The 19,129-nt window shown below is 27.9% G+C and overlaps 1 protein-coding gene across 1 annotated transcript; it reads left to right on the forward strand.

Annotated features, from left to right (window-relative positions):
• Positions 1-10,833: 10,833 nt before the first annotated feature.
• LOC100165631 (cystathionine beta-synthase-like) lies at positions 10,834-14,792 on the forward strand. The gene is made up of 8 exons (XM_029491589.1): positions 10,834-11,059; positions 11,139-11,330; positions 11,386-11,492; positions 11,572-11,706; positions 11,777-11,994; positions 12,051-12,333; positions 14,434-14,526; positions 14,596-14,792. Exons 2-8 carry the CDS (start codon positions 11,146-11,148, stop codon positions 14,772-14,774), a joined length of 1,200 nt encoding a protein of 399 aa, XP_029347449.1. The 5' UTR covers positions 10,834-11,059; positions 11,139-11,145; the 3' UTR covers positions 14,775-14,792.
• Positions 14,793-19,129: the final 4,337 nt, after the last annotated feature.

Below are 19,129 nucleotides of genomic sequence, written 5' to 3' on the forward strand. Positions count from 1 at the left end.
CAATGGACAAACTTTTTGACATTTTTAACTCTCGTCCAAATTCTAGTCAAAATCCTGATAATAAAAAACATGGATCTAAACAGTTTTGTCTTCCATTTACAAACGCTGAAGATCAAATAACATTTTTAAACTGTATGTCTAATTATTTTAGAAATTTAGAAGTCCAAAAATTTGATGCTTTGAAAAATGAGTGGATTACCGTTAATAGACAATATTGTATCAAATTTATTAACTCTTGGTTAATATCAATAGCTGGACTCATCAGGCTTTATTCTAATTTATCCAATGACAATCAAGACCAATCCAATCTTGATATCTGCACCTGTAGACTGAATCTAAACTGTTTAGAAAATCTTTTTGGTTTTACTGAGATTCAAAATGGAAACTTTATTAACCCTACATGTATTCAATTTAAGCGTACTTTCAAAAAACTTTTTGTAATGAATTATTTTGAGTATTCAGAGGGTGCTCATTGCGTTAAAGATTTAAATGATATTCTTGTCACTCTTGAAGAAATTCCAATTGAAGAAATTAAAATCCTTTTTCCTGAAAGAAATCCAATAAAAATTCCTTTAGCTATTGAAGACATAAATAACTATAAAGATGTAAATTTTCTTGAACAAAATGCTCTACCATATATTTGTTGTTACTTGATTGAACAATGCTTAAAAATTCACCAATGCCAAATATGTTTAGATTACGCACAAAGTAATACTTTTTTTAGTAATAATTGTTTTGCTAATTTTAAATCATACAAGCAAAATAATAATTCTTCATTACATTATACTTTGGTAACGCCAAATTCTAATTTTTATGAATATATTTTTTGTGTTGATAATATTTTTAATAATAATTTCATTAAATTAGCCTTACAGTCTAATGTAGGTAAAACTTTACGAGATTTAATCTTAAATGCAACATTTTTAGATCACCCATGATAAAGATTTTCCTAAAACTTTTTTGATTAATCTTTTTTTACGATTTCAAATTTATCGAACTTTAACTAGATCCAACAAAAAAACCCAAGCATCACGTACGGGTATACGGAACAGAAGTTTACAAATACTTTCTAACTTATAAAATATATGAAATTTAAAAAAAAAAACCGTTATCGATATTAGTTAATATAAAATAATAAACGAATAATTTTTGTAGCAGTATAATAGTATAAGGTGGCCAAACCGCATGCGGCTCGCATCTTAACGTAACATTACATTAACGTAAGAGCCAAGATGTAAAAAAAAAAAAAGGTCATATTATTATATATTATATGTCCTTTTTTTTTTTTACATCTTAGCTCTTCAATTTTTATTAATATATTTGGTGGCTCGCGAGTCTCTTCTCGCTGGCCACTCCTGATATAATGTACTTTAATGCATTATCCCACAGAAATTTGTGTTTTTCTTTGATGTTTTGTTGAAATATTACTAGCTGTGTCACATTTCACTGAGTTATTCACTTATTTTTCATTTTTGTTCAGCAGTTTTGATTTTATGTTTATTGAATAAAAAAAAATACATTGTTACTATATTTCTAACGTGTTTGTTCTTTAAACCTAGTATTTAATTATAAGTGACCTTTCACAATATTTTTTCATTATAACAGAACAATAATATTAATATGAATTATGAATTAAAAACTTTAATATTGTTATATAACATTAATTTATTGTCAAATTGAATAATATTATATTAATATATTGTATTATTGTTGTGTGATAATATTTATATGATTTATTTAAGTAATAATGTATGCTACCGTGTTCAAGGCTACAGTCACGAACATATAATAGTAAGGACTGGCTACTGATTCACCAGTGTGATTTGCTTATTGTTGCCATTTCAAAATCCACTGGGGTCGCTACTGTGCGTGCGCCCTACTGCCGCCAATGTAGAAGTGTAGACCAACAAACCATGCTTCAAATTTGCTAACTTCAAGTTTATCAGTGATCTGCATGATAAATTATATCAGCATAATATTATAGGATAACATTTAATATATTTTCATTGATTAAAAATAAAATAGGAGTAATTATTATATAATTAATAATGATTGAAATTCAGGTATAGCCGTATAGGATAATGCAGGCATTTTTATGATTATCGTCATACTTTCATAAATCATAATATTGAATATATTATTATAGTAGTTTGATGCAGTTATTTTGTTAAAGCTAAGTAATAATGATTTATAATATTTATAACAAATTTTCATTATCTAAGGTTCATCAGAAAATATAGCATATAACATATTGCAATTATATATTATACCTAATACATACTTGTTGAAACTAAATTAAATCAATTCTTTCTAAAATATAAAACAACAGTTTTTTTTTTATGTAGCAAAATATGTTGTACCTAATAATTAATTGAATATGTAATTTATTAATATCTAAAATAATTTATCCAGATCAGGATAAAATGAACTATTTTATTAATTTAGGCATTGTATGATAAAATAAAGGAAGGTATTAATAAATCAGAAAATAAAACTAGTAGGTAATAGTTAATTGAAAAAATGTCTACAAAACACAAACTATTGTAATGAAGCCAGTGTCGAACTGGCTCGAAAAGGCCCAGTCCACGATTTGGAAAAAAGGACCCCCAACAGGCAAATGGAAAATGTTTTATTTAGCCAAGAAAAAAAAGGTAGTTCGTTCGCATCCTATTTTCATGTGCTTACATAGAACATTTTTTTTTTATTAAAATTGCAATATTGCATATTCATCATACAGCCATATAGGTACAAATAACTAAATACGTACCTTACTAAAATTCAATCATTCGATATATTAACTGATTTTACTTTATTTTTCAATATATAAATTATATTGAGCATATTCTCAATTACTAATACAATGTTTGCATGCCCTAAGCAAACTGACGAAAATAGAAACCTATCGGACTATTTTTTAGACACAGGAAATCCCTCCTATCCAGGCATCCAAACCCCAAATTACGCCACTGGGCGTAGCCCCTACACTGGCTACACCACCTGTGATATCAAACATTATAAAAAAAAAACATCGATACAAATTGTGTCAAATTGTGCACGAGTACAATACTTAATATCCAAATATAATATATTAATACTCAGTTACAATCAGTGATAATTGAAACACCGAGTCATACGCATACACCAGTATAAATACAATATAATAATATTTAAGAGGACGTTGCATTCGCATGTGTCTCTCCGTCTTACAAAATATGTACAACATAGCAAAAACTGTTTTGCGCGAGAAGGAACTGAGAACGCTACAGTCATAACTATGAAACGAAATTTTCACTACATAAAAAAGAGAACTTTGACTGTGCAATATCGTTTTTATTTTTTCGTTCGGAACTTCAAAAAAAGTTATTCAAGTTTGAAAAACACAAATTATAATGGATTTTGAAACAATAAGAACATATTTCGTATAAGTGATACCAAAAAAATAAAAACGATATTGCACAGTCAAAGTTCTCCTATATATGTGGTGAAAATGTCGTTATGACTGTAGCGTTCTCAGTTCCTTCTCGCGCAAAAATGTTTTTGGTATGCTGTACGTGTGTAGGCGGAGATAACATAATATGCAGGTTCGACGTCCTCTTAATAGTCACAACAACTTTACACTATTTAATAGTATTTATAATCAATGATATATATTTGTATATAAACAGCTATTAAATTCGTAGAGTGAAAATGTCATTATTTTAATAATTATAGAGAACTTCTCAAGATTGTAAACAAAAATACGTTTCCTGATTTGAAAACAAAAAATGTATATTTCGTATTTCTATTTACTTTAAACGAATAATAATAATAGTAATAAATACAATCTCAGGGGGTCCCCAGTTACCATAAATAAGCCGGGGAAATAAGCAATTGCGGACTAGCGATCCGGGTCAGTTCCACTCTAAATGAAGCATTAATTTATTTATATTATTCAAAACTATAGGTACCTACCAGAAATTAAAATTATGAAACTAAATCAGATGCCTAATTTAATGTAAACTTTGAAACCTGTTTTTTTTATCATATTTTCTTTTTTGGTTTCAGCATTACATTTTTGAGAAAATTGCTGCATTTTCATATTAATATAATACATTATGGCAAAAGCAATTATTTCTTCGTAATGCTGGAAACATGGAAAATAAAGAACAATATTTTCTAATAAATGGTGTTTATTTAAACAGGTGTCGTACCCAGATTTATATCCTGGTAAAATGCATCCGTGTTATGTCTAGCTTGTTTCTTAATCACAGAGTAATAATATTAAAAAAAATGTCAATAAATATTAAAATTTAAAAATTTAAAAAAAAAACTTAATTTCATATTGTATTGTTGCGATTACAAGCATAATATAGGTAATAGTAGGTTACGACATTGTTAGCCGCACGCATATGTGGCGCTCATAATAGCGGAATATTTCTCTATTGTGGCGACGATAACTAAATCATAATTTTATATGGACGGGATAGCAGAGGCAACCGTGGGCACAGTCACCAGATTTTGCCAATACCTAACGGTGCTGGTACGGAGCCCTGTAATTATTATCATGATTTTTACGCGGGCGCTCTGCAGTGACAATTTGTTGTGATAATTTGATGTGACGCCGCGCCGTGACGGGTGGCACTGAGGTGTGTTCGGTTTTTCTGACTTAAAAATCAACTGCAACAGTGACATTCGGACTAGAAAGTATAGAAACACGAGTACTGTAAACGTGAACCACAATATGTTGCGTTAGCAAACACCTTAGCCCTTAGATCCCTTATTAGGTGAAGAGGTGAAGTTAATTTGGACTTTAATTAAGTTTAACAATATTTGTTCTGATGTTACGGTTGGTGGGTGGACTTTGGACGGGTAGCGCTGGTGTGTGTTCGGTGCGTTTTACGTATAAACCATCTGCAATGACTATATAGAAGCGCGCGTAAGTACGTATAATGTAAAAATGTGCGAAGCACGGACTAAGATGTACTTACTAGGTATTAGCTATATAGCCATATAGGTTATATAGTTAGGTATATCTACTAGTCCGTGGTGTAAAGTGATTATCAGTAAACCGCCAGACCGCCTGTTAGGTTAAAAAACACCTAAACAGTTAAAGAACACCTATATTAATGTCGGGGCCAAGCAAATGTGCGGTTGGTGGCGACTTTCGTCCCGAGGCGAACAGGTGAAATCGATTTGAACTTTAATGAAATTTAACGAACTATTAAAGTTACAAATTGACATCATAACAGATAATTATCTGTCTACAATAGTTTTTAAAAAATCAAATATTTCACATGAATATATATAGCTCAAAGAGAGTCAAAATATTTTGAAAATTTTATGATGGTCATCCTATTATAAACATTAATATTTTTTTAACATAGTATTTACGAACTACAGTTCTTATAGTTTTACAACAAATCGATTTTATCAAAAACTGGTCTTGTGTCCGACTTTTCTTAATTTTTTTATAATTTTAAATTATAATAATTTTCGAAATTACAATTGTAAGTTTATTATTTTTAATAGTTTAATGTTTGATATGCCTATATTTTGACTGATTCAAAACGAAAATAAAGAATAAACAAAATATCTAGTTGTAAAATATAGGTAGTTGGTACCTGTATACCTATAAATTATAAATATTATTATAATATGCTGATACTTGACAGTTGACATTTATAGTGATATCATACTACTTGTAAATCACATTTAGAAAAATAATAAAATTGATTATTAAGTTAATTGATTAAATTTGATTTGATTCCGACATTCCATCATAATATTGTACCTATATTTTAGCCTTTAGGCTATATTATGTAGTTATATAATATTAGATACCATTTTATGTTGGCACCTAATTTTATAAAATGGTTTCACACAGTATGACAATTTTTCCCTATTATTTCAAAAAATATTGAGTTACTGAAAATTTTTAATTTTAATTTCTCAAAAGTACTAACTAGATCCAAATTTCTATCAGGGACCACCCTCAAAGGTTAATATTGAAAGATTTTTTTTCCACATAATATTGTGTATAGGTATAGACGAATTAAAAAAATTGTAAAAACATATCATACAAATCAATGATCACATGGTTTTTCACATTAAAAAATATTATCATATTATAATAATATAATATGTTATTAATGTTATTATATAAAACTAGATACCTACATACATACATAGGAATTTTTAACTCAAAATAATTTGCACATGTTCGTGTTTTTTATGTATTTTGTCATGATTTGAACTTTAAATGCGTAGATATAAAAAAAAAATTTTGACTGGATTTTTAATATTGTTCAAATGTATTTAACAATATAATAGATGCCTTGTATATAAATGTTGAAATTGTCTATCAATGGTGTTCTCAGAAATTTTCTGTAGGGTGGGTTCTGAAAATGTACTAGAATTGAATAATGGGGGGCTCTGCCCCCTCACACCCCCCGTAGACATAATATTTACAAATTTTGTGTTGTTATGTATTTATGTATTTTACTATTTTAGTAGACAGTACCTAGTGAGCTGTATTTGGTATATCATAATATGAATATCAAAAGTAAAATTATGCAACCTTTTTGAATGAGATGTGTCACTATTAGCTAAGTTAATAGTTATCCATATTTTTATTCATCATTTCAAACAATAAGTACGATTCAATCTTGTAAGGAAGTTATATTAACAGTAACTCTTACAACATTTCTGTCTATAATATAGTTATATAATATTTTCTGTGAATAAGCAAAATAATAACTATTATTATAAGTTAGGTATTATTTATTAATAAATATATTTAATATTTCGGATTCTTTTTTTATAAAATTAATTTTTACAAAATTGAATTTATTTTAAACCTGTGGCTTAGGAAAAAAAACTTAACGTGGCAATACAATTAATTAACTCGTAAGTTACTGAATAACATAAGAAAAAAAATAACTCGTTAATTAAGTTTTTAATTTAACTTAAACTTATTAAGTCGCTAATGCCTAGCCTTACTTTTTGGACTACAAATAAAATTTTATTGATTTTTATAGAAAAAAACCTAAAAAATTTGAAATTTGAAATTGTCCGTAAACAGTTTAAAACAAGTCAAAATATTTTGAAAATTTTATCAAGTATAGCCTTATAGGAATTGATAAAATAAATATATGACAAATTGTAATAAATATTTTTCAAATGTCATTGTAACAATATATTAAGAGCCTTGTATTAAATTTCCAAGCTTTTTTTACAGAAAAAATAAAATTGTATTAACATTCATTGGAAAAAAAACAAACAAAATTGGAAACCGAAAATGTCCGTAAACAGTTCATAATAAATTCAAATAATATTAATAATAAATTTTATCGTGTACCTATAGAATATGATAATATAAACAACAGTGAAAATTTCAAGTAAAAATAATTAATTTAAAATTATTTAGTGTAAAAATAGACCCTAAGACCCCTCGTATGTACCTACTCCACTGTTGTCTGTAAAAATAACTCAAAAAAAGTCAAAACTATACTATATATTATATGTATAGAAAAACAAATATAATTATTTGGTTTTTTAGTTACAACAAAATAAGAAAATGTTATCCATGAGAAATCGTTAATTTTCGGCTGAATATCATCGTCAAAAACATTTGAATTTCAAACGCAAATCAAAAATTAACTTGATTTTCCAGTAAACTTTTTTTGTTATAGGTACAGTAACTTTTGAGGAATCTTGCAATACATTATCAAATTGTAGATATAAAATAAAATTTTTTTATGAATTTCTAACTCAAATATTATGTTCAAATGTTTGTGATTTTTGACGAATTTAGTCTAAAACTAACTTGAGAATTTGAGATACTTTTTTTATGATATTATGCTCACCATACATGTTTGTTGTATAACATTATGAGTTATAACAACTTTTAAGAAATGTTGTAACTCACAAGTTATCTGACCGAGGTAAACATTTTCTTAAAATAGTTGTTCTTGGTTATTTATTATGTATAATTTCCTCCATATTTGAACATAGAATAAATATAATAAAAACTGTGTTTTTATATTTTAGAGATTTTTTGGTTACATGGTACTAAATTGTACATTTTCAATCTTTAGCTATAAAAATTGAACATTTTAATTATAAAATCATTTTTAAATTTTAAATTTGAAAAATGTTGTCAAAATTTGAAATTTAAATGCTTATTAAAAAAATTGTGTCTATGTATTTTTAATATTTTTCAGCTGCTAAAGTCACAATATACCAGACGCCTTGAATTACATTTTCAAGCTTTTTGACCAACAAAAAATGTTATTGATATTGTACATTTTAGATTCTGAGTGAAACTATGAATGTATTGATTTTACAATGATGTGTGTTTTTTTTGTGTCTGTCATCACCTTTTAAGACAGTAAAAATGCTTGGATTTTATTCAACAGTATCTTTTCTGATAGGAAATTGGGTATTGTTTCAATGGCAGATGAAAAAAATCGTTAGTCACAGTTTTTTTTTATAAGCATCTAAAGTTCAAATATTGACAAAATACGTAAAAATGAGGAAAATTTGCAAATTATTTTGAGTTAGAAATTCATAAATAAAATTTTTTTTAAATCTAAGATTTTAAAATGTAATACAACATTCTTCATAAGTTTGTCTACCTTTTTCAAAAAATGTCTTCATGCAAGTCAAATTAAATTTTTATGAGCGTTTAAAATTCCTATTCTTACAACATTTGATATTCACTCGATTTCTCATGTAACGATTTTCTTATTTTCTTGTAATTAAAAAACGAATGACTGAAGATACTTGAAAATTTCACTTTATGTTTATATTAGTATTTTCTATATACGATAAAATTTTGAAAATAATTTAACTCTTTTTGAGCTGTTTACGGATATTGTCAGTTTTTAATTTTTCTAGTTATACTTAAAATTACTTATGATGAGGAATATCGTTTTACATTTTCAAGCCTTAGTAACCTTCCAAAATTGACTGTTTTATGCTTGGATTTGATACTTACATCGATATACAGAAAAATATAACAAAAACATAATGTGAAAAAAAAATATTTTAAAAGTTATGGAAAATAAATTCGAATGTATTATTGTGTGTATGTACCTGTGGGCTGTGAGTTACATCTGGACATATTTATACTCAAATATATTTAATAATATTACTATTATGTAGACTAGATAGTTAATGATTTTTGTTTGATTAAGATTACGGTCGAATACCTAATCTATTTAGTATTTATAGAACTAACAAGTTGAAATAATTTATGAAGAAAATAATATAGACATTTGATATTGGTTACCTACGTAAGTACTATCGCTGGTCAAAGGTAGGTATGTTTAAATGTAACGTACATATAGTTTCCCTATACAGAGTGATTTTTATTATAATATTTTTAAATTAAGTACAATAAAATACCCAACTAAAATTGTTATTCTTGGTAATTTCGTCCAAATTGGAAACTTTTAATGTCCGTAAACAGCTCAAAACAAGTCAAAATATTTTGAAAATGTTATGGTGTATAGCGTAATATTCTCGTAGGTTGGAGCGGTCAGAGTAATATTCTGATAGCCGTTGACTACGAGTATATTATGATTTTACAGGAAGCAAGACCACTTTTGTTGATGATGAAGATGTTGAAAAGATACTTTGTAGTTTATTGAAATGTTCTTCAGTAATTTGTCTAAGTCCAAATGACAAGTTCTTACACAGAGTGACGTGAAGGTGCTCGTTGTGCTCTGGAGTAGACACGTCTGAATACAGGCTGTTTCAGGCTCCCTTTTTTATTCGGGTCCCTGCTCTCCCTGCCCATCGATACCCTATCTTGTCTCTAACGAATATGGCCTGTGTGACCATCGACTCAACCCGCACACTTGCAACATTCCTAATCTATTCTGCGTATTTGCCATAATGTACTGCTAGTTAATGTATTATCTACAAATTCGATTATACTAAATCATTCTACTTTTTTATATCTAATATTTGCCATATAACGATATTGCAAAATATCACTTCCGTCTATTCTACACGATTTGTAAAGTCGTGCTAATCTGTTGCGGTATTATTATTTAAATATCGTTCCCAAATAATTGATTAATTGTAAATTTGTTTATCCTTTTGTTTTGGTCACTATATACTCCCCATGGCTATTTAATAATTTATGTTTTGTACAATAGAAAGGGTGAACAAAATCGTTTGACGTACAATGCCGAATATGTACCTAATTGAAATTATTTTAAATGTTGCGTAGTAACTCGCTTACTACAATAGAAAATCCCAATATAAACATTCAGTGAACATTTTATTATCATTTCTACGGTAATTTGTTTTAGAGTTACACCAAAAACCAAAATCGATTTTGTCAATAACCGATAATTTTTGCGTAAAAATACCGTTTTTCCTTAATTTTTTTTCCCCCGGCGCTTTTGAAAATTACTGGGAATTTAAACCTCCCGAATGCACCAACTAGATTGACTATCCCATCAAACAAGATAGGTACTGAAGTTGAAAATCGAAGCATTATTTCGACTACCTACTTATAGTGTAGGCATAACCTACACCGACACAAAAATGAATAACACACATCATACTAAAATAAATTTCTTCGCCGAGAATCTATAATAGTAAAATGTATAATTATTTTCAAAAGTGTTGTAAAAATTACCTGCCAGAATATTACATTATTGTTATCTATCTAGTATATTTTATCAACTTATGTCTTGTTATCATAATAATACTTGTTGCCTATTGTAGGTAGTTGGTCAGCGGTAGCTGTGCACTTATCACGGACCAAGATATCTTGCTTCGTGGCACTACTGGCACTTGTGCAGCAATATTTCGTTGTGCGGTGCTTCAGCGTTTGGCAAGTCATCATAGTTAATCAAGTCATCATCATTAGCTCGGTAGCCGGCTGGAGGTTGTCTGTCATCATTCAATTGGGATCGTTTATTCGATTTAAGTTTAAACGTGGACTGAACGTTGATTACCTACAATTTTAAGTTACGTTAATTGTATTGTTTTCGTACCATAAAAACTGTACCTACTGTTAATTGAGTAGTTTTATTGGTTAATTAGGTAATTAGCTTGTTTAGTGAGTATCTAATTTATGCTAATTATTGTGACAAGTGGAAACCGGATTACACAAGTTTATGCTGTGGTTTTGATTGTAGCGTTACGATGGCAGATCCAGCTGTAGTATTGGCGAAGGAGGCGGATATCGAAGAAGTGAAAACCAAAGACGGCTGTTTTGGTTACAATATCGATGCATATTTTGAAAAATGCAGACCAGATAAAGGTAGTCAGTGCACTTGGACAAAAGATTCATGCGCAAAAGATACACCTCATATTCATAATGAAAATGTGTAAGCATAATATTATTTATAATATAATACACTTTTACAGTTATTGAATTTTTAGAAATAATACAAATGAAATTTTACCAAACATATTGCACGCCATTGGCAATACACCTTTGGTGAAGTTGAATCGAATACCTCAAGCAGAGGGCATTGAATGCGAGATTTGTATGTATTTATATGATGTAGCATAATATGCTATGTTATTATAACATAATTTTTTTAAAATATTATCTATTGTGTTTAGTGGCAAAATGTGAATTTTTGAATCCTGGTGGTAGTACTAAAGATAGAATTGGATGGAAAATGGTTGAAGATGCTGAACGTCAAGGATTGCTAAAACCTGGAATTACAATAATTGAACCATCATCGGGAAACACGGGTATTTGATTAATTAGTACTTTTAATTTTTATTTTATCTACGTATGCACTTACTGATATATTTATTCTAGGAATTGGATTAGCTATGGCGGCTTCGGTTAAAGGATATGGTTGCATGGTAGTGATGCCAATGAAAATGTCTCGTGAAAAGGTAGATGCTCTACGATTACTAGGTGCAAAAATTGTGCGTACACCTACATCAGCTGCTTTTAATGAATTGGATGGTTTGATACGTGTAGCACATAAGTTACATTTGGTAGATCCTGAAAATACCATAATACTTGATCAGGTAGGACAATTTGTGAAGTTTGTTGATCACCAACAAATGACTGTTTTTGTTTTTAGTATTGTAACAAATATAATCCACTAGCACATTTTGATGGAACTGGCCAAGAAATATTGGAACAAACAAATTATAGAGTAGATGCAGTAGTGGCTGGTACTGGTACAGGTGGCACAATCACTGGCATTGGCAGGAAGTTGAAACAAGTACTTGGAGATAAATGTCGCATAATAGCTGCTGATCCTTGTGGTAGCATCTTAGCACTGCCTGAAAGTCTTAATGAAACAGATATAAAGATGTATGATGTAGAAGGCATTGGTTATGATTTTGTGCCAACAGTGTTGGGTAATAATTATTAAATAATATTAAGTAATGACTGATATATTATATTAACATAGGCTACTAACTTTTTCACAGTAAATTCCAGTATTTTATAAATAGCTCAATGTTCATACAAAAATGATTTTTCCATAACTCTTAATAATATGTTGCATAAATAATTCTTCTCAAAAGAGCATGAATCTTCATTTTCTTTTTTTAAATTTCTTTTTATATATTTAAAAAAAAAAATGTGTAGATGTAAAATGCAAATATATAGTTTTAACTTTGAATTAGGTATTATAATTCATAACTTTAAAAAGTTCTAAGCCTTGGTTGAATAGATTAAGACTCTTAAACACATCAATAACACAATATTCAAGATCTATCTGTAATGCTAATTCTTGATCTATAAAAATCATCATTATTACAACCATACTCACTTGTTACATGTATATTTTTGACTTCGATTTACATTCTGACAAAAATTTCTAATTTTTCACAACATGTGCAAGCGATTGAACAATGCAAAATTTTAGATTCTGAGCGGAGCGATGAATGTATTGATTTTACAATGGTGTGTCTTCAAGCAAATCAAATTAAATTTTTATGATCCTTTGAAGTTCATATTTTTACAATATTGGATATTCACTCAATTTCTCATGTAGCGATTTTGTAATTTTGTTGTAATTCAAAAACCACTGATTGTAAAAACATGAAAATTCCACTGATTGTTAATATTCTCATTTTCTATACACCATAATATTTTGAAAATATTTTCACTTTTTGTGAGCTGTTTACGAACATTGTCAGTTTTCAATTTTTTTTAGGTTTTTTTTTCTATAAATATCAATCTATAATTTTATTTGTTGGGTAAAAAGCGTGAACATTTAATGCAATTCTCCTGATATATTGTTATAATAGCAGTTGAAAAAAATTGAAAATATATAGGCACAATTTTTTTTTATAAGCATTTAAAGTTTGAATTTTGACAAAAATTATCAAGTTTAAAATCTAATAATTATTTTGTAGGTAAAAATTTATAAAATGTTCAACTTTTATAGCTAAGGATTAAAAATTTAAAACGAGGTTCCACATAAATAGGTTATGTATAAATTACTTTATTCACAATAATATCATCAAATATACTTCGTAATATCATAGGCTGACTGACTGTTTTTGCTCAGAATCGTTTTTCTCATACAATTATATTATAACATTGAATTCAAATTTAACACCATCCATTACAGTGACCCACTTGTAACCTACTGTACAGCAGAGCGACATCCACTTGCCCACCTTTTTATAGTTGTATTTAGTTGATTAAATATTTAAATAAAAAATGTGTTAAATGCGTTAAATACAAAGGTCCACTGGACTATGAAGTATTTACTTCAATAATTATAAATCCTGAAATTTATGAATAATATATTTTGGTTTTTTTTATCAAAATATTCCTAAGAAAGTATTGTTTAAACTTTAAAATAAGGAGTGATTTTAATAATAAAATATAGTAATCACTCACTTATTTTTAATAGTGACAGTTTGTTAATAGTTTGTAGTTTTGTTACAAAATTAATTTAAACATATCATATTTATTAATATTGATTTATATAAAATAGACCAAAGTAAATAAAGTATTACATTAATAGATTATAATATTTACTACTCTCTGGATTCTGGGCAGATGTCAGATACAGAATGCAGATTGAGTAATGAGTTTCATATTCATAATATAATTGGTTGCCAACAAATAAGGAGTTACTATTAATCTACTAGTAGATAGCATTGTTTGTTAAGTCTTTGTCTGTTGAGAACTTTTAACGATCATCTTATGTATCTTTGATGGAAATAGAGTATAGATTATAAACTAAGTTAAATTATAATATTATTATGAAATTAAATATCCAATACCATCACAACTCCCAATATTATTGAATATATTATATTATATTTAAAAAAATAAAACCCTATTTGTCATAACAGCTAAAATGATTTATATCTAAAAAAACTATCATCCACTTAGGGTTAAGTCAGCTGTTCGAAGATACCATGCCTGTTTATATATTATATATAACTAGGTCCAGTCTCTAAATAGTTAGTTTCATACTATTTTTATTATTACAGATAGATCAGTTGTAGATGAATGGATTAAGACTGATGATAAACACTCTTTTCCTATGGCTAGAAGATTGGCACGTGAAGAGGGATTGTTGTGTGGTAAATATAATATATAAAAAGAGCCTAATAAACTGATGAATTAATGACATGATAATTTATTTTATATAGGTGGAAGCAGTGGTTCGGCAATGCATGTTGCTCTTCAAGTAGCCAAGACTATGAAGAAAGGTCAAAGACTAGTGGTAATATTGCCAGACGGTATACGAAATTATATGTCCAAATTTGTTCAAGACGAATGGATGCGTGAAAAAGGACATGACCTAAATGAAGATGAGACAATTATCTAAGAAAAATGGATAAGAATATAAGGTATTTTTTTCAACACATATTTTGTATTATTTACTGATAAAATCACATTAGAAAGGATCTAGCATATTTTAGATTTCTTGTAATTAACCCTTTAACAGCTATGGACGCATATATGCATCCTATTATTAAAAAAAAAAAATAATACATGTTTTGATTAATATTACAACATGAACATATGGTAAATCATATAATATGGTAAATCATCAGGCAAATCCAAAGATTTAATAAAAAAAATAAATATTCTAAAATCTTAATAAAAAAAAATGTAAATTATTAATACTTGAACTATAATAATATGCAATACAAAATAAAAAAAATATTCAAAACAATTTCATTTCATCCCTGCAATGTGCAGTATATGGGAAAAAATTAATTTAGCAGTGAAATAATTAAGTAATAGGTACTCTATTAAGTGGTTTATTCGTGGCATCTTAAACTACACAATACATTATTTTTCCCACAAGCACATCTATTTGTTTTGCATGATGTTTTGCAAAAACATTTTTGATAACCCTGTCCTCCAAATTGTGAATGTCTCTTCGCTGTTTCTCTTAATGTTATTATTGTATTTGGTACTTCGTTAAGATATTCTGCATCGGTTGCTTGTAGAATATTTCTGCTTAACCACATGTTTATAATGCCTAACCGTATACCAATTGGTGTAAACAGTTGAATGTTATAGTTTTAGTCAATATTCTAAGTTCAATAAACTAAAACTAAAACGAAAAAAACGCATGTAGCAATAAGTAAATATTCTACATATTTATATTTTAATGTAATATTTTCTTAATATTTCAATTTAATTTAAAATAGTTGTTATCATATTGTAATGATTGTAGTTCTTAAAAGGCCTAAATGCTGTTAGTCCGTATGCAATAAGCCTGAAAAACAGTAGGTCGTTTGGAAAAATAATAAGTAGTTCGCAAACGGGCTACCCCATTGCAAAGAGCATAGTCTTTTCGCAAAAAGACTAAATTTCCATACGGCCTACGACATATACATATATAAATTAATGTTTGTGTGTAGATTAGACAGATTCTTCTGGGAAGAAGATAGGTTAATTTACAAAGGGTTAAATTTGTTTTTATATTCTGAGTGGAACGATGAATGTATTGTAAATGATGAGTACTTTTTTTTATTTTTATTTTTCATTTTTTTTTGTGTCTGTGTACACGATAAGTAGTCGAAATAATACTTTGATTTTCAACTTCGGTATCTTGTTCGATGGGAAAGTGAATATTTTTGGTGCATCAGGTAGGTCAACATTTAAAATTCCCAGTAATTTTCAAAAGCGCCGTGAAAAACAAAAGAAAAATTAAGGAAAAACGGTAATTTTTAGTCAAAATTGATTTTGGTTTTTGGTGTAACTTTAAAACAAATTACCATAGATACATGAAATGTTCACTGGTTGTTTATATTTCCATTTTCTATGCAATATGATACAATTTTCATAATATTTTGAACTGTTTAGGGACATTTTCAGTTTCCAATTTTATTAGTTTTTTTTTTCTATGAATGTCAATAAAACTTTATTTGTTGAGTAAAAATACTTGAACATTTAACACAATTTGTTTTATTCATCGGATTTTAGTACGGTTAAGTTAGGATAGGATTTTGTATAAATTAATTATATCAGTCTACCGTAGATGGAGTTAAGTAAAAACGACAAACTTGGTATAACTTTGATTCTTTAAGAGTTAAATCATACACTAACGTACAAAAAGCACAGGGCCCGCGATCTAGGTACCGCAGGTAGATTGCCTACTTGATAATGTACTGCTGCGAATCAGAATTTTTATTCGGGTTAGCGGAATAGTTAAGATAAATTTTGAACACCATACACCGAATATTAAATAACGAATTGAACAAAGTTTGAGTTATATAGAGTTGATACATTTAACGGTCAACGAAGTACACGGGGTTAGCTATTTAAAAATATGATGATTTTACTTAATTTTATACAAATAATAATCACTAGATATTTGAGTTATATTATTTTATTATTTTAATAAATATTATTATTAAATATTTTTATTTAAATAAAACTTATAATATAATGTATAATATGATACGTCGGTTATTGTTTAATTAACAGTCAGCGAGTCAACATAAATAAATAACCGGCGGAATCAACATAAACAAAAATCTGGCGGATTTGATATTAAAAAGGCGGATTCGATATAATACCCCGATCTGCGATGTCTCGTGTCCATCATAATTGTCCTATATAAAAGCCATAAAATGTTGTGTCAATTTTTCTTTTATTTAAAATGTATATAGTATTTTATTATTATTATGCCATGAAAAATTTTAATTTAACCTAAGCATTATTAAACTTTTATTTTGTTTATCTAATCGAACTGAAAAATTGAAATTCAAATAATAATATACCTATTAGCTTGCATAGTATTTACACTGTTTTTATCAGACTTAGGCTGAAATTCTATCCAAGATGCCCCTCCCCACCGTAAATCTATTCTGGATTTGCGCCTGTCACATTCATTGTACTACGTCGGCGCCTTCGCCATTATTTATTAATAAATTATACTAAAGATGAATAAGGTACCCGGAAATAAATATCTTTAAGTTTGTTTTATTATTTTAACAAAATAAATACAAAACATTTTTTTTTAATGTTTCAGGTGAATAGCATTAACTTAATGCAAATGTAAATTCAAATTCAATCAACATTTTTACTATTCTTTTTTAATAAATAAACACTTTTCTGTACTAATGTTTAATATTCTATACCTAATATTAATATAAATATAACAATTAAATTGAAAACCATTTTAAATAAATTTTATACTTTAATTTTTTGCATTTTAAGTGCATATTTTAATGCATTTTTTTGACATTTTAATGCATTAAATTCACAGTCCTGTTTATTATTTATCATTGACCTAGTCATGTCATCGACATCGTCGTAGCTGTCACCGATGCCACCGATATTGTAATATTCATTCCTCGGCCGCGGCGCATGTGCCAAAACAGTGTTATAATAATTATTTAATTATCATTATTGTTCCTGGTTAAGCTCGGCCGAAGAAACAAGTTACAGTTGTCCGGCCAAATGCTAGTAAATAGCCGGAAACGCAACACTTGGAAAGCGACGCAGAGTCAATTTTTATTTGGTGTTTTCTCAACCATTCATCCAACGCCACCAGACAACATCTTAAAGTTAACGTTATAATAGACGAGTACTGCAAATAAGCTTTTAACTTTTAAAAAAGTAAATATCAGTGAATCAAACTAAAGTTAGTCGATATCAAATATGAAATATTATGTGTAAAAATCACGTAATTTAATTTCATAATTACCTAACGTCATCTTCCCTGGCTAAAAATGTTCTTGCTTTAACGACCGCAGATATGCTTATTCCTCATTGATTATAACATTTCACATAGTGATATTGTTTTCCAATAATAATGGTGTTTTATTGTTCAAATTATTGTCATAACCGTATCAGTACAATGTACTGACACTTACGCAGTGTTCAATCCAAGGGCGTCATTTGGGCGGGGTTGAAGGGTGTACATTTGCACCGTTTTTTTTAAAACCCCTTCTTTGGCCTTCCAACAATATTTTTATGCGCCGATATACCTGCAAAGTGTTTTATATCATATATATTTTATATTTTTTCTGTATTAAAAAAAAAAAAAATGGTAGGTACTTACTCTTAATTTAAGTTAGTTAATAATCTCAAATTATTAATGCTATTAAAGGTAAAACAATCAAAATGCATGAAATGAACATACTTTTACTACAGTGCGTTGTTAGTGCTAAGATGTGGATGGAAATAATTTATTATATTTAATATTTTTATTTCCTTTTCGAAATTAAGTATCATTATTTAATTTGTTTTATAAAAAATTTTATGTAATAAATAATTGAGCCTCTAAAAATAAACTCCTCATCTTTTCGTGCAAAAATTGAGTGCCTTATAAAGTCTTTATAATATTATGCTTTTTGGTTATTGTGAAGTTGAAACAATGTTTAAAATGTTACTTATCTTGTTTGAAAAAATTGTTTTGTTTGATTATGTAATAATAATTAATAACCAACACCGATGATCTGGCATCCCACAATATGTAAATTATTTGGAAAATGTAATAAATACTTGATGTTATATTTTTAATTTTGACAATTTTTAATATTTCCTGTATTGTCCCTTAAAAATGTATAGTGTGGCGTACTACAATATCATAATATTAAAATATTATTTTAAAGTACCCAAGTATTTTTATTTTTTAGATAGGTACCTAATCACATCTAATTTTAATTTTCATTATGTGACAATAATTGTTATAATTATTATACTGACACATAAGGC

This window comes from Acyrthosiphon pisum, chromosome X (genome assembly GCF_005508785.2).
Source record: "Acyrthosiphon pisum isolate AL4f chromosome X, pea_aphid_22Mar2018_4r6ur, whole genome shotgun sequence".
NCBI classification, from domain to species: domain Eukaryota; kingdom Metazoa; phylum Arthropoda; class Insecta; order Hemiptera; family Aphididae; genus Acyrthosiphon; species Acyrthosiphon pisum.

Bases quoted from the DNA above. Each gene is read 5' to 3' on its own strand.
- LOC100165631 (XM_029491589.1), top strand. From the start codon at position 11,146: ATGGCAGATCCAGCTGTAGTATTGGCGAAGGAGGCGGATATCGAAGAA. The intron at 11,493-11,571 runs GTATGTATTTAT...TATTGTGTTTAG, and splicing joins GGGCATTGAATGCGAGATTT to TGGCAAAATGTGAATTTTTG. The intron at 11,995-12,050 runs GTAGGACAATTT...TTTTGTTTTTAG, and splicing joins ATACCATAATACTTGATCAG to TATTGTAACAAATATAATCC.